This window comes from Vombatus ursinus, unplaced genomic scaffold (assembly GCF_900497805.2).
Source record: "Vombatus ursinus unplaced genomic scaffold, bare-nosed wombat genome assembly UNPS02014802.1, whole genome shotgun sequence".
In the NCBI taxonomy this organism is placed as follows: domain Eukaryota; kingdom Metazoa; phylum Chordata; class Mammalia; order Diprotodontia; family Vombatidae; genus Vombatus; species Vombatus ursinus.
The window spans coordinates 15,580,622-15,603,847 of NW_020954580.1; the positions used below are offsets into that span (position 1 = coordinate 15,580,622).

Consider the following 23,226-nt stretch of genomic DNA (forward strand, 5'->3'; position numbering starts at 1 on the left):
GACTTTTAGTATAATTGTCTTTGCTTCATTTTGTGTCTACATACAAAGCTTTGGCAATAAACTAAGACCCTTTCAAAATCATCAAATGTATTTGAAAAGAATTACATTCAGTTCTTGCTAATTTTTTAGCAAGAAAAAAATGTCAGGAGAGGCTGTACTGAACCTGAAACTGGAGCTGATTACCCCTAATTTTTCTCAGTTGTCATAGCAACAATGCTAAGGGACACATTTAAAATATAAATTTTGAACATAAACATTCCAGAAATCTGTACATACTTATGTTTCTGTAACTCTGTTATTTGACAGAATTTTTCTTCATAAGGATATTGGGAATGTTTTTCTAAAAAATAAAAAAAAATCATTTAGGTTATATGGCTAAGACAGCAAAATGTCACTTTTTAAAATAAAATATTGAAAATTATTTTCTTCAACTAAAAGACTGTGTTCAAACTTTAGATTTTAAAAAAATGCAAAGAACAGCTTTATGCTTACTCAAGTCTAGAACTTTGGACTGAGCTACAGGGAACAATTGCTCAATATTAAAGCATTTTAGCAAACAACATATTCTGGTCTCTATGTTCCTTAGAGCCACAGGCACATGGCTATTAAGGCTGCTTTGAATGGACTTTTTACATTTGTATTATATATGGCCCTCCTCTGCCAATAGATAAAATGGGGCTTTGGAAGCTTTTGCCTCAGAAAAACTTTTGCATAAAAAAAGAGGCTCAAACCCTTTTTACTCATATTTCAAATTTGATTGATTCAGCTTTGGATGTTGAACAGTAACTGAAGAAAAATTGAGTTAAAAATCCAGTTATAATTAGTCAAGAATTCATAATATACTTGTATTTTGGATTAGGGATTCAGTTACTCCATACTTCTTAATTGAATCATGTTTTAAGGCTATATGTCATCTTCCACTATCCTAAAAGCCAAGAGATTTAACAGAGATTTACTTAAGTCAATCAGGGAATAAATAAGTCACTTAACTTTCTGCAGGTTTGAGGATATAAAAGCCTCACCTATAGGTTTCACCACATTCTAATCTCTGGGACCGGTCTGGTTGGCTGGCAAGGGAAAGGGAAGAACCAACAAATTTATAACCTTGATAGCTCAAGCCTGTTTCCATTCCTGCTCTAATTTTGTATCCTGGGTTTTATAATTAGGCTCTTACCTTAACGCTTGTGACCAAGTCCCAGCCTTGTATCCCAGTTTAGTTCCACCATGTCTGTACCTTTACCAGTATCCCTGGCCTGATTTCAGGGTTAGAACCCACCCATAGTCACCCCAACATCTAGAAAATGAGTTTTTGACACCTGGCTCTTCTGAAAAAAGTTTAAAAAGAACAGACACCAATCACTCTGAGATTGTATAACTTTAATTTAGCCTGGTGGTGAAAGGATAGACTAGTATTTCAATGACTCTTCTAATCTTATCATTCTGAATTTTTCATTTACTATAACATACTTTCAAGAAAGAATGATGAAATTTTAAAATATCTTCAAAGAGATCATTTTTTCCCATTACAATATGGACGGCCCCAATCAGATTGTACTGAAATACTATCTTCAGTTCTAGGTATGACATTTTAGAAGGACTGGAGCAGAAAAGGGCAACCTTGATGGTAGAAAGTGGAAGGTAGAAGGTAGAAGAAACCATGCCATAGGATAATCCATGGAAGCGAATTCACGTTTAGCTTAGTGAAATCTTAGGGACGGGAACATAGCTGACTTCAAGTATTTGAAGGATTGTCAGAAGAGCCATTAAGATTTGTTATGCTCAGTACAAGGAAACCAGCGGGTAGAAGTTACAAAGAGCTACTAAGAGCAGTGAATGGAAGTTGTGAAGCAGCAGACGTGGGTTTGATAGAAGCAGGATGGGCCCCCTCTGGAGGCATGAGTTCCACTTCACTAGGAAAATTCATGTGAAGGCTAGCCAGGAAGCCATTTACAATGTCGTAGAGGGGAATTCCTGTAACATTAGGGGTTGAACTAGATGGCATTTGAGGCTTTTTCCAATTCTGAGATTCTGTCATTTTGTGAATGCCAGTTAAACATCTTACATGACAAAACATCTAGTGTTTATGGTCTTTGGAGGGTGAAATTCTATTTTTGAACAAAGGGAAAGACTTTTGACTAGCTTAAGATTTAGCTCAATGAGGCTGTAAATAGACTAAAACAATTGAATGAATGACATTATAAGGGTTGGATGATTTCCAAGACATGACACAGAAACTAAGATAGAAACTAAGATAAGAACTTTTTAATCCATTTTAACTCACACCTGAGGCAGGAATTTAGTCTGATTAAATAGAAAAAAAAAACCAAAACACCACATTGAATTTAGAATCAGAAAACCTGGATTCAAATACTGGCTCTGCTATTTACTATCTGTGTGACCTGGACTTTATTTAACTTCTCTGACCCACACTTTCCTTATCTGTAAAATGGGAAGGGGAGATAACCTTTATGATCTCTTAGCCCTCTGCCATCTCTATTACTGATATCTATGAAGGTACGGAATTAAAATTATATTAGAAGGCACTGGTTTGTTACAAAGTTTTCATATACTTTAGTTTTAATTAATACAAAAACTGCCAGAAAGTCTCTCTCTTCAAGTTTTAAAATTTCATATCTAGTGTTATTATGGGAAAAATCAATGTTATCAGTAGATCACAATTCTTAAAAGTTTCAAAAGTAGAAGACAACTATAAGAATTGGAAACTGAACTTGAATCACATATGGAAGTGTTTACCTAAACTGAAATATTTCTATTTGAGACCCATTTTGCCCACTCTTTGCTTTGACATTTGTGCTTATTTCAGTTGACAATGTCACTTGGAAAATGAGGAAAGGATTGCTTAAAACCTTAAAATTACTTACCAGATCTAGGGCAGCTGCCAGGATGGAGGCATCAGGAATAGTACCTGGTTCACAGCAGTTTAACAGAAACTGAAATCTCTTCATGCCTTGTCTAATTGCTCCCAGATTTACTACATTCTTGTATTTCGTCCCCTCCTGGTTGGAGGTCAGATGGTCATCAAAACTGTGGCAACCTGAAGAGGTAGATAGCATCCAGTGGGAGAGAAAATTGGAGCAGAGATTTAAAAGATCTATAAAATAATTCATTTCACTCATTCTCTACTTCCATTTCCTCTCTCCCAATCTAAATCAATAACTAATAAATATCTATCAATAAATATTTATTAAGTATCTAATATATGGCAGGCATTGTACTAAATGCTAATCTAAACACACCTATTGACTGAGATTGTAGATATTCAGTGAATCTGGTAGCAAATAAAAATGTGGTCTCATTTAAAAATATAACAGGGAAGCATATATTAAAATATGGGTCACATGATATAATCTGAGGCTCAGAATATAGGAAAAAATCCTAAAGAATGAAAATTCTAGCATAGAAGTCAACCTAGGAGGAATGGAAAGCTCTTAAGAATGGGATTCTCAAGACCCGAAGAGAATCAATTTGCTAACAAGGAAAAATGGGAACTTTTTGAAGAGATTGATGTAGCTGCACAGGAAATATGCCCCAACTAACTTAGATCTTTAAAAGCCATATATGGAAGAAGAAAACAAGAACAAATAATGGAGGAATAATGCAAAAACATGGCACAGTCCTGTAAGAGCAGTGTTAGCAAGTTAAGCGTGAGGTTGAGCTGGCCAGAAAAACCAAATACACACACACACACTCACTTATATCTCTATCTATCTATCTATCTATCTATCGGTTGTTGTTGTTCTAGTATGTCCAGAAGAGGATCAAAGAGGTAGGACCATTGTTTGGGGGGGGTGAGACAAAGATGAGAGATGGTACAAAGAAAGAAGGCTATTTGATTCTTATTTTTCTTCTGCTTTCCTTAAAGAGAATCTCTTTGCACTGGGAAGGACAGAATGAAAATGACTAATAGTCAGCTGGTGCTCAAGATAAGTAAGGATATAAAGAAGTTAGAGACCATTTAGATGTATTTGATGAGTGCAAGGTAATTTCCTGATAGGAATTTCTTTGAAAGATGGTGGAGAATAGCAATACTACAAGATTGGATAAAACCAGATGTTGTCTTTATTTTCAAAAAGGGAAAGAGAATGGAAGGTAAAAATTGCAGATTATTGATATTTATTTCAATTTCTAGCAAAATTTTAGAAAATATTACTAAAAGGAAGCTTACTGGATATCTAGAAAAGCACACAGTGAACATAAAGAGCCAGAATAACTTCATTAAGAACAGATCATGGAAAGAATTTGGAACTCAAAATTTTTTAAAATGATTATTAAAATTTTTACATGTAATTGGGAAATATTTGATGAAATAAAAATAATAATTAATATTATGCTACAAAAAAGAACAGATTATGTTTTGCTAAACTCATTCCTTTTTTTCTTTTCTTTTCTTTTTTTCTTTTTAACTGGGGCTAGCAGACTGATAGATCTAGCGAATGCTGTATAAAGGGATTACCTCGATTTCTACAAATATTTCCATAAAGTACCATGCTACCCTGGTGAAAAATATGGAGAGATGTGGGCTAGATGAGAGTTCACATATATGACTTCAGTACAGGTTGAAGGGCTAGCAAAATGAATAGACATTAATGATTAGAAGTTAACTTGGAAGTTCTTGTCCAATGGAACACTGGTCATCTCTCATGCTTGGTTCTGCGCTGTTTAATGTTTTTCTCAATGATTTGAATACAGACTTAGTTAGAATACACACACACACACACACACACATAATATATGCATATATATACATACATATGTATATATGAACTTAAAGAAGACACAGAACAAAAGGGATATCTTAACACACTGGCTGACAAGGTAAGGATTCAAAAGGAATTGTGCTGAAACTAAAAACACAAAATTAGTAGGGGTAAATGTAAAATTTTATACCTAGGTTAAAAAAATCAACTTCAGAAGTACAATACAAGGGAGGAGTTATTAGATTGTACTTTGTCTGAAAATGATTGAGGTATCTATAAGCTTGATATAAATTCAATTGTGATGTCAGTCACAAAAGCTATTACAATCTTAGGCTATGACATGATGCTATCAGTTTAGAAAAGAGGATAAAAATGGAAATGATCAATGTTGAATGGGCTTTAGGAAGACAGGCACATGAATAAACTCTTAGTAGAGCTCTGAGTTAGACTAATTGCTGTATAACAATATGAAATAATATGAGATGTCATTAAACTATTCATATTCTTTCACTTGGTAATTCCACTACTGGATATGTACCCCAAGGAGGTAGAAAACAGAAAAAGCTCCCATATGTATGAAAATATTGCTAGTGGTCTTTTTAATTTTAGGAAAAGAAACTGGAAACAAATTGATTATCAATCAGCTGGGGAATGATTAAACTATAGTATATGAATGTCATGAAATAGTATTTTGATCAAGCATCATAACATTTGTTTAAAAAGTGCTTAGTACAATGCTTGGCACATAGTAGCCACTACAAAAATGCTTTTTTCCTTTTCTATACTTCCTTTCCTTTCCTTTTGCCCTAAAAATAATGCACCTAAGCCAGCACAAGTACATATGTATATATGTGTGTATGCATGTAATATGCACATGTATACACAGAGAACATTGGAGGTAATAGTCACACTGTATTCTGATAAGACTGCATTTTGAATATTATGTTCAGTTGTGGGCATATTTTACATGAGAACTTTATAACTTGTAATAGATCCAGAAAGCAATCAGAATGGCCATAACAAAAGAAATCCTGTCAGATGAAGAAGAGTTGAAGGATCTGGGAATGTTTAGCTCAGACAAGAAAAGATTAAAGGAAGAGATAATATTGTATTTTAATATTTGAAGGTCTGCCATGAGAAAGAAACAACAGTTATTCCCTACAGCTTTAGAGTACAAATAAAGGGTAGAATTGGTCAAAGTTCCAGTGAGGAATATTTCAGCCATATTATCAAGGAATAGACTGCACTGTGAGGTAATAAGCTTTCTAACACTAGAATTACTCAATCAGAGGCTGGATAAAAATTTGTCAGGAAAGTTGTTAAAAATACATATGCAGATATGCATCTGTATCTATGGAAAATTAAATCAGATGACCTGTAAAATCCATTCCAACTCTCTTAACAGATCAGGAAAAAAAATGGCAAAGGAAAGGAAGATAGCTAATAGAAATGATATAAAGGAAATATGAAATATTTTAAAACAAAAGAGAAAAAAGCAAAAAGAAAGAGAAAGAAGGGAGGCATACAAACAGAAAGGGAAAGGGAAACAAAAGGAGAAATGGGAATAGGTCTTTCAATTTAACCATGCTTTTTTTTTTTTTCAGTGTGATGAAGCCGAAATGAATTTCTGAGGGTTAACATGTCATTTACCAAGTCGTTTGAAGAAATTCTCTTCATCGTCTCTTCCATTCTCCATCCCACTTCCTGGTCCTCCTTCAGATAGCTTCACAGCACTGGTGAACTTAACCTGAGAAAACAAAACTGGTGTTAAGAATAAAACTAAATCAGACGGCAGCATATTCTGGTGTGACTCTAATCTTTGACTTGGAAATGAAATTTTTTTGTTTTTTTTTTTAAATTAAAAAAATTTTTTAGCACATAAACTTATTTCAGGTCCTTCAGGGTGCTTCAATGGGCTGGGTTAATCATTGCAGTATATTCTCACATGCTGATAAAGATATTGCAAAATAAATGGCAGCACAGCCAGAAAACAGACTGGATTTTTTACAAAGAAGCTTTGAGAAAATTATTTAGTGAACAATGGTCATATTATTTTCTTAATGTAGCGTTCAAGGGAGCCTCAATGCAGTCATCAGCAAAACCACAGTCTTCCTTTATATAAGCCACTTCAAATGGATCATCAAATGCTAAAGAGAGCCAAATAGAGTAAAATAATTCTAGAAAGGCTCAGCATAAATTAATTTGTCAACAATGCACTATGCTTAACCTTGAAATCATATGTTTCTTGTTCAAGATTTAAAGTATATTTTTCCTTGGCCCAATAGTTCTCATTTTTTTATATTTCAAAATCACAAGGCAGAAATAGTAATAGCAACAAAATACATTTAAAAAAATAAAGAAAACAAAAAGAGATGAGAATGGGTTGTGGAAACAAATCACTGTTTTGTTGCCATTTTCTTTCGTTAAAGGTCTTTGTTCTTTTCTTTATTTTCACCAGAGCTGTGATTTCATCCCTGCAGAGAGCAACCAATGAGAAAACTCCATCTACCAATGTAAAGCAGTGACTCTTTGGCAATTTATAATCTTAGAGAGTTACCTGGGATACCGAAAGTTTAAATGATTCCTTTGGGTTACACAGCCAGTATATCAGAGGCAAGTCTGGAAACCAAGCTGTCTCAGCCTTGCAGGCCAGCTCTCTATCTACTAAACTAATTTTCTTCTCTACAGTGAATCTTATACACATTATTAAATAATTTGAAGACTGTGGTTTTATTATGATCAATTGAAAATCTTGTTTGTTCATTTGAAGACTTATTTTGCCTTATGATTACTAAGTTTAGAATTTAAATAAAACATATTGTATCCCCAGGAACTAATGTTGCCTAGTATATAATAGGTACTTAATAAATGCATGTTAATCGACTGAAACAAACAATAAGAAAGGACTCCAAGTTAAGGAAAAGATTCCAGACCGGAGACTTCTTATTGCTTCTTATTGCCTCCACATGCTGTTTGGTATCCAAAGCCCTTCATAATCTAGTCCTCTTCTGCCTCTCCAATCTTCCTATGCCTTATTTCTCAACACCCACTCTTTGGTTCAGTGACACTGGCATCCTGGCTATTTCATGAATAAGACGTTCTATCTCTCAGCTCTGGGCATTCTCTCTGGCTGGCCCCCATGCCTGAAATGCTGTCCCACCTCCACTCTGACCACTGATCTCCCTAGGTTCCTGTAAGTCCCAACTAAAAGCCCACCTCCTACAGGAAGCCTTCTCCCACACCTCTTAATTCCAACACCTTCTATTTATTCTGTATATGGCTTGCTTTGTATATATTTGTTTGCATGTTGTCTTCCCCAGTGGATTTCAAGTTCCAGGAGGGCAGGGACTGTCTTTTATCTCTTTTTCTATACCCAGTACTTAGCACAGTGCTTGGCACATAGTAGGTGCTTGATAAATGTTTACAGAATCTGGAGTTGGAAGGGACAGCAAAGGTCATCAAGTCCTACTTCATTTTACAGATGGACCAGGTCTTCACAGTCTGGACCCATCCTACCTTCTTAGTCTTCTTTCACCTTCTGCTTTCCCATATACTCTACAAATCTGTGACACTGGCCTTCTTATTGTTCCTCACACAAGACGCTGCATCTCCCAACTCCAGAGTAGGTATTTGGACTCAGTTCCTTTGATTCCATATGCAGCTCTTTCCACCATCGTGGGCATTACGAAGTCCAGGGACATTAAATGGCCCATGATTAAATCACATCACAGTAGGATTTTTTTTTTTTAAATTCCACAGCCAGTACTTGTACACACCCATATTTCCTTTAGCAAAATCTTCACAGAAGCAACAGAAAGAATACCACTTTTGGCAAGATACTAATGAAGGGAAATGCTAGTAAATAATTCACGTAAGAAACAAAGGCATTTTTGTATTATAAACTTTAGTCCTAAAAGGAATAAGCCCACATACCACTTGAATGACACCCTTTGTTAGCAGCTGTCAAACCTTGCTCTTTCCCTGCCAGTTTAATGTAATGCTGGTGTATCATGCATGAGGTTCTCGGTATATTGCTTTGTCTTGAGTTTCCTCACTTCGTTCTTAAAGTTTAGCCTTGGCAACAGAAAGGCCACCTCTTCCTGTGAGACGGGGGCAATGGGAAGATAATGGCAAAAGTGAGATGAGATGAGGAGAGGAGAAGAGGAAGTTCTCTGCAAATGCCCTCAATTCCCCCACCCCCACCCCATGAAATATAAGTTAAGGTTTTCAGTGCAGGGATCCATGTGAGGTTTCAAGATACTGTGGGAATGGGAAAAGATACTATGATGAACGGGATAGTGAATCAATTAGGGAGGTGTAAAAAGGATTGCTTTGCTGTACTGAGGCCCCAATTCAAATTATGTAACATAAATTAGTAGTGGGCCTAGTAAGCATGGTTTTGCAATTTTCCTCCAGCTTCATTTAGCAGCGTGTAAGTTGGAATGAAGGCAATACTGTGTGGGAGTAATTCAAGACTGAGATTTGGCAGGGTAAAATTGGCAAAAGGATGAGGGGGCAAGGGACTTAAGAGAAGAGGATAGTGTGGAGTCAAACTCGTTCCCCAAAGGGTCAAGATAGGGAAAAGAAGGAAAGTGTAGTCAGTGCAGGGGTGATGGCCTGGGAAAGAACTTATGGGTAGAGGGATTAGAAGTCAATGATAATTCAAAGAACCAGGCCAGAATTTGCAAGGCAGAGAGGACGTGGAATGACAACAACAGGTTGTTAAAAGATGAAGGAATTTCATTCCATGAACATGGAAGTGGAAACTGTGACTGAAGGTAAAATCAAGGGTGTGACCATTTCTGTATGTAGTTGTGGTTAAAGTACCTTAATGTGATGGCAGAAGTTGGGGAGGAGAAAAAGACTATGATCCAGGCATTGAAGTCACTGAGGAAAGATAGAGTGTCTTAAAGGTCAGTAGATGACATTTATCCGAATCTTGATTGGTTGGTAGATATAGATTGAGTGAACTCTAAAGGAGATTACTAAGTGATGGCATTAGAGAGAAAACCTAGAAATGGCTATGGGGAGCAAGAAGTATTTCAACTCCTCTACCTGACCAGGGAGTAAAAGAATATAAGTGACAGTATATAACCAGAGCTGGAAAAGGTGGCCAGGGAAGCTGTATCATCACTAGTGGGTTAGGTTTCAGTGACCGCAAGAAGAAGAAAGAAGCAAGAAAGGAAATGGTTTAATATGAAAGGTAGTTTGTTACCTATGGGTGTCCAGAGAGCACAGCAGAAAGGAGGGGTAGCTTTGCAGAGATTCCCAAAGTGGGTGATACTGCCCCTGAGGGGGTGCTGAAAAGATCCAGAGGGTTGGTAGTAGTCTTGGGTGCAATTGGGGAGTGTTGAATAAAATAAGGGTGTGGTGGAAGCATAAGGAAAAAAGAAAAGAAGAAAATTTTGAAAAACTATCTGTACATATTTCATCTGTGGTGTAAGAGTTAAAGTCATAGTAATTACATTATTTTCCAAATAAACACGCAAAATGCAAATTATAGCCAATCAGTGGTCAAGTCCACTGATGGATCTTAATAAGCAAGTGTTGGCAGGTGAGCATTGTCAGAAAGTCCAGCACGCATCAGCAGGAATATGTGCAGGTGACAACTTGTTTACAATATGATACTATATGGTTACATGACACAATATTGCATCATCAAAATCTCAATGCAGGAAATCCTCCCAAAAATTTACAATTAATTGTTAAATTTAAGATGTATCATTTAAAAAATATTTTATATATTTTTTGAAATGACACAAATTAAAAAAAAATCATTAAAGTGTTAAAGAAAGTAGATGTCCAGGGGGGGCACTGAGTAATTTTTTTGAAAAAGGGCTGGCAGGCCAAATAAGTTTGGGAACCTCTGCTTTAGAGTATGGTATTGGGGTGGGTGGGAGGGGAATAGGAATAGGGAGGAAGCAATGGTGGGGGGGAGAAAACAAAGATTAGATAATGACAGAGGTTTTCAGACCTGCTGGAATGGGGAGGGTATGAAAGGGTGCGAATTTATTAATCACTGAGGAGTGATTTGGGTAGGATAACAACATCCTCAGGGGTCTAGCCTTAGGGTAGAGAATTTTCAGGGCGTTAGATAGCAGTGTGTGGTTGGAAAACTTAGAAGGGGGGAAATAGAAGAAGTTACTGGTTACGCAGGTGACTGCAGAGCACAATGGAATGGTGTTTCCTTCCTTCTAGGCAGGCAAAGGCAGGGGAGTTGTGGAGGAGATGAGAAAGAATGTCAGAGAGACTGGCATATTACATATCTTCTCTTCTAACAATAAACTATTTTCAAGGCCAGTGCCTGAGTGGTCAGCATGACTATGTGGTTTCTGCATACACTAAGTATCTATGGGAAATAACTCATATTTAGAAGGTGACATCCTTCCCTATGTGCCAAGTGATGCTTTTCCCTGCTTTGGCTCGTAACAATGGAGCAAATGAAACTTTTTACTGATTTTTGTTCTAAATTGTAAATAGTGTGTTTTCTTTCCACAACACCAAGATTCTCATAAACTGTTTAGGTTCAATATTAAAAACCTGCTAAATTATGGTTATAAACAGAGCTGGAAGGGACCTTGAGGCTAGAGCATCCAAGCCTCTCATTTTACAGATTAGAAAACTGAGGTTGGAAGAAGTTAAGTGACTTGTTTCAAGTCACACAGCTAGTAAATATCTGAGACAGGATTTGAACTAACATCTTTTTGATTCTAAGCCCAGATGTCTGTCAATTTTGCCAACTAGCTATCTCTAAAATAGGTGCATGCAGACTACTACTCATTCATCTTCAGTTTCAATTGTCTTTCTTTGATCTTTTCCAAATTTGTTCACTTTAAAGGCCTTTTGAATTACACCTCAGTGGACTCCTGAGGTGAATAGAGGGCTGAAGTTGAAATCAGGCAGACTCAGGTTCAAATCTTGCCTTTCACACTCACTAGTTGTGTAACTAGTTGTGTTAACCTCTCTGTCTCAGTTTCCTCATCTGTAAAAAAAAGGAAATCGTATTTGATTACCTTTAAGGTTCCTTCTAACATTAAATCTATCATTCTATGACATTCCCAGCATTGAAAGTTTTATTAGCTCATTTAACTTTCCCAACCAGTGATGGTTACTTTACCTTCGAGCTTTGTCTGATGAAAGATAGACGGTCTACTGAACTAATGTCCAAGAGATCTTCCACGCCATCTGCTAGGCCCGAGAGAGATGATCTCTTTAGCCAGTTTCCTATTTAATAGACAAAGTCTATTAACACGGCTCAGTATTCTCTCCAATCTCAGTCAAGCAAGAATACTAGCATATATCCTTAAAACAGGGAAGTGTCTCAATATGATAGAATCTGAATGAGGAGAAATTCTTCAGTCTATATGCCTTGGATGAAAATATGCAGGAATGGGCTTTAAATAAAATGGTCGTGCCCATTGCCTAGGATGCTACCTGGGACATAGTGGATGCTTGGTGAATACTTTTTAATTGATTGACAAGATGAATTAGTAATATTCTTCCATTCACTTGCATGGAATTTCTGCTCCCTATTACACTACAAGCACACTTATGTAGAAAATAATTAATAAAGAAACAAATAAATAAATAGACCTACTTTTACCTATGGGGAGTTTTAGTTTCTTTCGGAGTGAAATCCGCCGGGACCGGGAGCGTGAGCGCCTATCAGTGGTTGTCCCCGAGTGAGCAGTGGTACATTCTGAGGTGTCCTGTTCCGACTGGCTGCTGGTGTCACTTGCCGCACTCTGAGATTTGAACATCTTGCGCCAGAAATCTTTGCGTCCTAGGTTTGCCCCTTGCATCTGTTCATCACTGTGAGCAAACAAAATCTAGGATTAATAGCAGCAGAACTCACTTTCTACACTTACCACAAAATTACCTCCCTTTTAATCTTTCTCCCAAACTTGCCAATGTGCATTATCTCATATATAATTTTATATAACTGTATGATTATTGACAAGGGAAGTGCCATAGTACAGGAAAAAATGAAGATCTTAGAACCAGAAGAGATCTTAGAAATTGGGTATAAGAAATTGGGTATAACTCAGTGACACAGACAAGTTAAGTGACTTGCTAAGGGTCATGCAGCTGGTTAGAGTTTGAGGTGGGATTTGAATTCAGATCTTCCTGACTCCAAGTCTAGCACCTTTCCATTATAACATAGGGCCTCTCCCAAAAGGCTTGATCTGATATTGGCTCAGGGGTGTGCTAAAATCAGCTAGAACTGATTCCCAAGAGTTGGTTGTTAAATTTCCAGGATGATACTTCAGAAATTGGCAAATGCTACAAATCAGGATTTTAGCTATTGTTTTGTTGATGATGGTCTAGACTTAAGAAAGTGATGGATAAAAAATTATGTAAATGAAACTTAACCGTGTATATACTGCATACACTATTTCATAGTCACACCTCTCCCTTGAGACCTGGTTGTTAAATATTTACCAGTACAGCACGGTATTGATTCCTCCCAAAGACATATTGCTATATTGTCAAGTGGATGTGCCTTCATTTATTTAAAAAATATGTAAGTGCTTCATTTGACAAGTGTTTTAGTGCCTCTGAGTCACGACAGCAGAGACAATTCATTCTAAAACACCAGTAACTATATAATTCTCATTCTATTAACAGTTATTACCAAGCTTAGGGACTGAAACTTCCAACTACCGAGAAATCCAAGACACTTAAGTTAGGTTTTGGAAATCAACATGAGGGGGCAGCTAGGTGGCGCAGTGGATAGAGCACTGGCCTTGGAGTCAGGAGGACCTGAATTCAAATCCGGCCTCAGACACATAACACTTACTAGCTGTGTGACCCTGGGCAAGTCACTTAACCCCACTGCCTAGCCAAAACAAACAAACAAACAAACAAACAAAAAAGTAAAGGGGCAGCTAGGTGGTGCAGTGGACAGAGCACAGGCACTGAAGTCAGGAGGACCTGAATTCAAATCTGGCCTCAGACCAAACACTTGACACTAGCTGTGTGACTCTGGGCAAGTCACTTAACCCCAATTACCTAAAATTTAAAAAAAAAAGGAAATCAACTTGAACCAGAAACAAGTGATATAGTCAGTGTTTATGGGATTTTAAACAATAATTTTAAATTTGCTTGTAGACCTTGGAGAGAGATTTGGAATCTTTCCTAGGGGCTGTGCAAGATATTCATTTTTTTTGATACAGCTTTTATGGAGAAACATATACGGAATCCAATTTCATCTCCCAAAGCTTAGCAGTGATTCATGACCTTTGAATTCTTATTTGTTAACCTGAAGTTTTATTTTTCTATTCTAAAATGAACCCGTGCTAGTTCGCTAGAAGTGAATTCCTCTGTTGGGTCACATAAAATATTCATGTTTCATGCAGTTTCTCACCTACAGAGTATTCATGACATTCTGATCAGGGTTATGAGTAAACTCTCTGAAGGGGAAAAAAGGATCCAGTGGGACCATTTATCAACTTTGGTACATTAGTTGTGTCTAATGGGTTTATATCAATAACGAGTTCCAGTGAAATGAGAACTTAAAAAGCATTATTAGTTTGAGTATTACTCAGTCAACATGACCTTTATAGAAAGAAAGGAGATTAAAAAGAACAAAGGGAAAGGAAAAATAAGAAACAGAAAAAAAAGTAAGTAGGTACGTGCAGAGCTGTAAATAATATGGGTCACTAAGGCTTTGTCTTATAGTACCAACAGGAGGGATCTAGGGGACATGTGTGGGGTCAGTTGTGGACTTAAGGCATAGTTCAATGAGGAAGCAAAGAATCACCAACCAGTCCTCATCTCACGTTGCTGCCATGGGTAGGGGAAGTTTGCTGCGTCCTGACTGTCAAAATCCCACCCCCAGGTCCTACCACTATCATTGTGCTCCCCTAGGGGGAGCCTTCCTTTACCATGCTAGTGCTACTGAACCCAGGTGGGATGGACTGTTACACATTTTATAACTTGGGTAACTGTGTCAAATGGGAATGTGTTGGATCAGTCTTATGGTGTCTGACATGCACTCTAGATTTTGGGAGGGTAGATTTCAAAGGCTTCCAAGAAAGAATACCTAGCATTATGTGGATGAAATTCTTGGAAAGAAATCAGGTATGGAAGCTCTAAAGAATAAAATTATGAAAATACAAAGAGAAACATTTATTCTGCTTGACCGAGATCAGAAGGCAAACTAGAAACAATGTTTAAAAGTTATAAAGAGGCTTGATATTAGGAAAAATTCCTTAATGATTTTTGTTCTTGCTGTTTAGTCATTTCAGTGGTGTCTGGCTCTTTGTGACTCCATTTTGGGGTTTCCTTGACAAAGATACTGGAGTACTCTGCCATCTCCTTCTCCAGCTCATTTTTTCAGATGAGGACACTGAGGTTAACAGAGTAAAGTGACTTACCTGGGGTCACACAGCTACTAAGAGTCTGAGGCCAGATTTGAACTCAGGAAGGTTAGTGTTCCTGACTCCAGGCCAACATTCTATCCACCATGACACCCAGCTACCTTCCCCTAACAATTAGAGCTACACAAAAGTAAAATGAACTGCCAAGTGAGGGGAGAGGGGGGAGAGCCAACGACAGCTTTACACTGCTCTATTCCCCCTCTTCCCCCCATCCCCCACCCTGCACTTGACATATTAAGTGAAGACTGGATAACATTTGTTGGACATATTATGGAAATTCTCATTCATGTAGGGATCTGACTAAATGGTCTCTGATATATGTTCTATCTCTGAGTTTCTATGAGTCCTAGTTCAACTCCTTTTCTTGGATTTTCCGGGGACCTTCTGTTACTTTATGCCTTAGTCTCCTTTACCACAAGAAGAAGGTTACAATATCTGCTCTGTTTTGAGTAAAAATAGCTGCTGATTTAAGACACTGCTGAAATACATTACGATGACTATAAAATATGATTACAAATCAAGAAAGGTGCATGTTCATAGGATATGCCATCAGAGCCACCTGCAGTTAAATAGCAAATAGGTTTGAGTCTAGCTTGAAAGGATTATTAACGAGTTTTTCATAGCACTACTTCTATTTTTTAAGCACTTACCACATCTGCCACATCATGGAAACACTGATTTGATATCGTTAAGCTTTGCCAGTGTGAAAAGTAAAGAAACTGATGGAGGGACATTGGGCATGGGGCCCAATTGGAAAAGGATCAGAATTCAGGGAAAGAAGGGAAGCTATGTTTATTCAAAAGCAGGATAATGTAGTACTTTTATTCCACTAGACTGGCTACTAGTACTTCATCATTCAACAGACTCACTCATTCAGTAGTCTTTGAGTCTTTGTTCATTTTGTGTAGCTCTAATTGTAAGGGGAAGGCAGCTAGGTGGCATGGTGGATAGAATGTGGGTCTGGAGTCAGGAACACTTACCTTCCTGAGTTCAAATCTGGCCTCACTCTTAGTAGCTGTGTGACCCTGGGCAAGTCACCTTACTCTGTTTACCTCAGTTTCCTCATCTGAAAAAATGAGCTGGAGAAGAAAATGGCAGACTACTCCAGTATCTTTGCCAAGAAAACCCCAAAATGGAGTCTCTTTAGGTACACAGAATTCTGGTGGTCACTGAAAGCAGTACAAAAGAAGCACTTCTTTTTGGCAAACACTCACTCATGTCCACAGGACTATGATGCCATAGAAGCTTATTTCCCCTGGAAGCTCACTTCACCACTGAACTATTTTTCACATTGGAAGCACCAAAGAACTCTGTGCCCCTGTGACTTCTTCCTCTGATTGACTGATCCCTCCCCGAACCTCCACATTAAGAAGGAGACTCAGGCCAACTGAGTCTTCCTTCATCTCCAAGTTGAATTGCTGACGGCATCTTCACAGAACTTTCTCTACCATACCCCCATGCCAGGTACCTTTACCACATCTACACACTTTTCAGTCCTCTTTTATGTGTTGTCTTCCAACCAATAGAACACAGATTCTTTGGGGGTAGGGACTATCTTCCTTTCTACTATTTGTATTCCCAGTGCTTAGCACAGTACCTGGCAACACATAAAAAAGGGAACCATAGGCCAAATGCCTTACATTTAAGAGTGATAGTATATTAAGCTTTTTTTGTTACTGAACAAATTGGGGTTTCAAACATGTTAAGATACATCTCTTATCACCTAGTTTATAATATAGTTGGGGATATTACATAGACTTAAGTAAGAAGTATAAGCTAGCCTAGTAATTTTTTTATCTCAATATGCAATTTCATGCTATTCTATGAAATCATCTCATACAAATAATCATTGTTAATAATTGGTAATCTATTGAGAAGTTACATGATGTAATGAAGTTTTATCAGATTGTGCTTGCCTGCAAAACTCCCAAGTACAGTCTGAAAAACCAGATTAAAATGTAATTGGAAACATTTAACAAAATAAACAAAAATACAATAAACATAGATAATGTTAACTTGTGGTTTTCTAAGACAATATATGGCCCATAGGGATCCATTTCTATTTGACACCACTGGACTAGTGGATAAAAAAAGTTGGTGTTGGAATCAGGAAAACCTGATTGCAAGTCTGAACTCTGCCACATTCTAATTCTATGATCCTGAGCAAATCACTTAGAATTCTATAGGGTTAAAAGTTGCAGGGAAGAAGATTCCTATCTATATTTTTAGAGGAAATTCCTTCTTTAGTCATAAACTGTTCCCCTATCATATATAAAAGGTAATTTCTTCCTTATTTCTCTAATTGTTTATGTCACCATTTATGTCGAAGTCAATTATCCATTTGGAGAATATCATTTGGAGAATTCCCATTCGGGAATATGGTACGAGATGTTGGTCTATATGTGGTTTCTGCCAAGCTGCTCCCCAGTTTTCCTAGCAATTTTTGTTAAATAGTGACTTCTTAACCCAGAGGTCTTTGGGTTTATCAAACACCAGGTTTCCTGCACTGATGAAATCACAGGACCAGTTTTAAAAAAAAAGATTGGCATCTTTGTAACATTTCAGTGTAAAGTATTTTCGCATGCATTCTCTCATTTATTTGATGTGTAATAAGCAAGAAGTGCTATAAGAATTCAGAGAAAGGGAAGAGCAAAGGAAATCATAGTACTCAGAGAAGGACTAACAGTGATAGGTTAGTTGTATATTGAAGAATGGGTAGAGTATGGATGGGAAGAGAGAAGGGTGAAGGGTACTCCAAGTGAGCAGAACAACAGACGCAAGGGACTATAGTCAAGAGTAAAAAAGGTGGTGTAAGTATATCTGTGGGAGATAGTAAATAGACTGACGGGATTGAAGTTCTCAGGTTGGGAAATAAGACTGATGGAGCAGATTAGGCACACAAACAAAGAAGCAAATACACATAGTAGCCTAATGTTCAATAAACCCAAAGACCTTCGCTCCTGGGGTGAAGAACTTACTATTTAGCAAAAACTAGTGGCAAAAGTGGAAAGCAGTCTGGCAGAAACTAGGTATAGGCCAAACACCTCACACCATATTCCCAGATAAGTTCTGGGAATAAATGGATAAATAACTTGGACATAAAGGGTGATGTCATAAAATCATCAGATCTCTGTATGGGGGGACAATTCATCAACAAGGAAGGGAAAAAGAAGAATACAACAGATAAAATGGACAATTTTGAACACATGAATTTAAATGCTTTTGCAAAAACAAAATCAATGCAGTTAAAATTGGAAGGGAAACAGGTAACTGGGGAAAAATTTTTTTGAAATGTTTCCCTGAGAAAGTTAAATATATGAGACTAATTCCAATTTATAAGAATAAGATACATTTCCCAACTGGTAAATGATCAAAGGATATGATCATTTAGTTTTTGACGGAATGAATCTAAACTATTGATAGCCATAAGAAAAAAAATGCTCCAAGTTACTAATAATTAGAGAAATACAAATTAAAGCAACTCTGAGTTTCTACCTCACATTCACCAGATTGGCAAAGTTGACGAAAAGGGAAAATGACTCATTAATGCACTGTTGGTGGAGCTATGAGTTGGTACATTAATTGTGGAAAGCAATTTGGAACTATACTCATAAATTTACCAAACTATTCATATTCTTTGTTCAAACAATACCACTATGAGGCATAACCTAAAAAAATCAAAGAAGGGCAAAAATCTTATATATACAAATATATTTATAGCAGCACTTTTGTGGTGGCAAATAATTGGAAACTAAGAAGGTGCCAATTAATTTGGGTGAATGACTGACTAAATTATGGCATACAAATATAATTGAATATATTGTACAGTAAAAATTGTGAAAGGGGGCAGTTTTGGAGAAGCCTGAAAAGACTTGAGTGAATTGTTTCAAAGTGAAGTAAGCAGAACCAGGAGAAAAAATTGTTCAACAGCAATAACAATGTAATGATAAACAACTTGGAAAGACTTATGAACTCTAATCAACATTATGAACCATTTCTGAGGCCTGATGATGAAGCCTGTTATCCACCCCTGTACCCTGTCAGGGTACAGACTGAGACTTTTTTTTGATACACATAATGTACAAATTTGTTTGCTTGACTTTGTAAATTATACAAGTGTTGGAGAGATAATAGATTTTTAAAATGAAATAAAATTAAATATTAAAAAGGCAAAAAAGAAATAAGATTGGACAGTCATAGAGGTGTATGATTGAGAGGCATTTCTGGTCACCATGGTGAAGGGTTTGACTTTTATTGGCAATAGGAAGCAATTGGAAACTTTTGAGCAGAAGAGTGACATTAGGATCAAAGCAGGATCTTCAGAAAATTAATTTGTTCATGGTATGTAGAACAGACTACAGGGAGAACACAATATAGGCAGAATTCAAGAGGTTCTTAGATTGGTCTAGTTATGAGATGATTAAGGCTGAGTCTAGGGTGAAGGTGGAAGAATCAGGAAGAAACAAATGAATATGAGTCATTTCAGTAGACAATTCAATAATTCTCTGGTAGAATTTTTCCTTCACTGAACAGTCTTTAACTATTGGAATATATCTCTGGGACCAAGTCTTCTGATACTTACTGCTCTGGAGTTTGCAAGGGACGGCCAGACATGTAGCTGCGACATTCATCAGGTGCTGATGATACCTGGCCTTTGTCAAGTCCAGCCTCTGACCTGAGGGAATAGTTCATTCCATCAATTAAAATGTGCTAATTTCCATTCAGTAAAGTAGGCAGCCATTTTGTAAAAACATACTTGATACTGATAACACACATGATGCTAAAACACAATCTCTAATCCTCTTAAAAATGCCATCACTTAATAATTTGTACTTGATATTAAGGTATAACAAATGCGAATTTAGCTCTTGGTTACCCCTTTTAAATTAGGAAAGGGACTGGGCCTGTTATTTTCTTGATAATAAGGAATTTCCCAGTGGGGAAGCTCCCTCCATCAATGCATATAAACACCTTTTCTCCAACTTAAAGTCTTAAAGAGTTGCCTAGAGCATTGAGAAGTTATGGGATTTGCCCAGGGTCATACAAGCAGAGTGTGTTAGGGGGGGATCTTGAACTTAACCCTTCCTGGTTCCAAGTCCAGCTCTCTATTTACTACACAATCTAGCCTCTGGCATTCTGGGAGAAACACTGGAATTGTGATTTTACTAGTATATAGAAATCTTAGATGAGGAAACTGTGCCTCACAATCTAAGAGAGTTATCTAGAGTTGAGATGTCAAACTTGTGGCCCATATGGCCTGTAACACTGCCAAGGCCAGAATCAGATTAAAATGGAATTGGGAAACATTTAACAAAATAACTAAAAATATAACAAAATAAAGATAATATTACATTTGAAAACTAAGTCAATATGCAGCCCACAATATCCTTATGGATAGATTAGTAGTAGTAGAGTTTGACACCATTGGTCTAGAGTATTACTGACTTGCCCAGGAAAACACAGTATGTTTCAGAGGCAGCACTTGAACCCAGGGTTCCTGGCTCAAGGGCTAGCTCTCTTTCCATTAGGCTATACTCTCTTTTGACACTAAAATACATCCTGATAATATATTCACCCAAAAAGTTATTAAAATGTATCCTGATAATATATTTGCCAAACAAAGTTATTAATTCATATAGAATGAAGAACCTCAGATTTAGGTATTTCCAGATTACTAAAAGGAAGAAAAACTTAATAATTGAAAAACTAATCCTGGTCCTAGAGACTAGATAACTAAATATACCTCTTTTCTATTGCTAGAGAGGCTGAGGACTATTTTGATTGCATATGGTATACATAATATGGTTTTAGACATTTTGGACAAACTGCTTTTCCTTGTTATGAGGGAGGGTTTAATTGAGATGTCAGATTGATAGTATGTCCAGAAATGGCTGTGATGCAAAAACAAAAGACATGAAAAAAAATTTAGAGGTTTCTCTTTGTATCTACTAGGGCATAGAATTTTTCACACAACATTCATCAAACCAAGTTTGATATTCCTAATAGGAAAAATAATTTAGGAAATTGCCTTTGTTTATCAATCACATTCTGCTGCTTTACTTCAATCATCTCTAAAAAGGCAGCTATGACACAGTGGAGAACTTGCCTCTGAGCCAAGAATATGTGGGGCCAAGTCCTGCTTTTGACACATGCTACTCATGTGACCCTGGGCAAAACACTTAACTTCTCAGTACTCTGTCTAGGCAACTAAGGCTACAAATTGCAGACAAGGTGCTCACCTTCATTGATAGAGGGAGTTTCCTCACCTGGAAGTTATCTATATCAATCGATCCACAGATCCAACTCCTCCTCTATTACAGAGAGCAGAAACGGGTGTATCTTTCTTTCACTGATTATTACTCCTAAATCAAAATGATAAATATCAGTGGACACAACTAAAACACATAAATTTTTGCTTCATTAACTTGAATCACAAGTACAAGGGAGTTGATGCAAGTCTTGTGTCTCTCGAAGAGGAGAACAGATAATCTGAAGAGTTCTGATGGTTTTATTGAGCCTAATATCTACCAAAGACACTGGTATTGTAAGTAAGAGAATTTTCTACCACTCCCATGCTTAGGAACCATCAGGATCTGAACACAAAATGCAAAAGAGCAAAATACTCTAATATTAGAAGACTGGTAGAAAAATTCAAAGAGTTCCCTTCACACGCATGGACGTACCTTTTGCTCCCTGAGGGTTTCGAGTCCTGCTCTGCCTCGTCTGATCTTTTTCCTGGGGCTAGCTTTTCTGCACTGTCTAGCAAGGCACTCAGGGCAACCCTCCTGAAAACATTTCCGTGAGCTTCTTTGATGAATTGAACCAGCTGCCGAATGTCACAGTAGAGCCCCTATGTAATGACAAGCATGAGGTATAGCAGGAAAGAGAGGAAGCTTTATCAACAGATAGTTTTCTCATGGAGCCTGAAAAAGAAGGTTTATAACAGTGCTGAAATGGACTAAATGGGTGATTTACCCCTGGGCTAATGCACACAGAAATCTTTCAAGTGAAAACTTGAGGAACAATTTTATCCTGTATCTCTAGAAAGTGTTGACGTTGTGTTGCTAGGCCTATATTTGAAAGATCAAAAAAATTTGAAAAGGACCCATACATAGCAAAGAAATGGAAATTAAGGGAGTGCCCATAAATTGGAAATGGTTGAACAAATTTTGAAGTTTGTGTGTATTTATATATACATTTATACACACATGCATACACACATACAACGTACATGTGCATATATAGTATATGTAACGGAAAGCCACTGTGATATAAGAAAGGATGAAAGAGACAGTTTAGAAAAATCTGAGAAGACTCGTATGAATCAATGAAGATTGAAAAGAGCAGAACTAGGAGAAAAATGTATATAATAACAACAACATTGCAAAGACAAACTTTGAAAGACAACGCTGATTAACACACCGACCAACTACAATTCTGGAGGACTGATGATAAGGCTTGCTACACCACTCCTTTCAGAAAAGTAATGGACTCTGGGCAAAAAATTATATATATGTATGTATGTATTCTTTGGATGTGGTCAATGTAGGAATATTTTTTTTCTTAACTATGCATACTTACTACCACTTTTTTCCCCCCAGTGGGAAGGTGAGTGGTAAGTAGACATAGTAGATTTTTGGTCATTAAAAAAAAAAAATTAACTTTAAAATAAAGTCAATTGCAGTACTTTAGACTTCAAGAAGATCATCAAATATAGTATAATAATTATAATACTATAGCCCCAGCTCTCCAACTCCCAGGCTTCTACTGACAATTCTCAATAATGATCAAAGGAGGAAGTAGAAGGAGGCTATTCCTTTGAGTTTTGGTTCTAATCTTCGATCTTTGTCCAAAAGCATTTTTAAAAATCATCTCTAAAAAAAAATAAAAAAAATCATCTCTACTTCAGCTACAATTGGTATAATTCTCCTTGAAATGTCTTCTGCACTAAGCCTGATCATTTTAAAGACAATGTGGTACAATGGATGGGTTCAGGGATATGTGCCACTCTTATAGTTCATAACTAAAAATCTGTCTATTTCTAGCCCAAGGTGCTATCTAAATAGCCAGATTTATTCTGTATGGATCTTAAGAATTATTTTAGTCAGTCAAACACAATTGGTGTG

The 23,226-nt window shown here is 36.9% G+C and overlaps 1 protein-coding gene across 2 annotated transcripts in view; it reads right to left on the reverse strand.

Moving 5' to 3' along the window:
* Positions 1-23,226, reverse strand: part of UNC80 (unc-80 homolog, NALCN channel complex subunit) — a 218,586-nt gene that overhangs the window by 131,225 nt on the left and 64,135 nt on the right. For both annotated transcript variants that reach the window (XM_027873743.1, XM_027873742.1), the window contains exons 17-22: positions 21,784-21,950; positions 19,683-19,775; positions 12,316-12,530; positions 11,836-11,942; positions 6,369-6,465; positions 2,883-3,055 (exon numbers count right to left, since the gene is read on the reverse strand). In XM_027873743.1, coding sequence (XP_027729544.1) covers positions 2,883-3,055; positions 6,369-6,465; positions 11,836-11,942; positions 12,316-12,530; positions 19,683-19,775; positions 21,784-21,950 — 852 coding nt within the window. The remainder of the gene's footprint in view (positions 1-2,882; positions 3,056-6,368; positions 6,466-11,835; positions 11,943-12,315; positions 12,531-19,682; positions 19,776-21,783; positions 21,951-23,226) is intronic.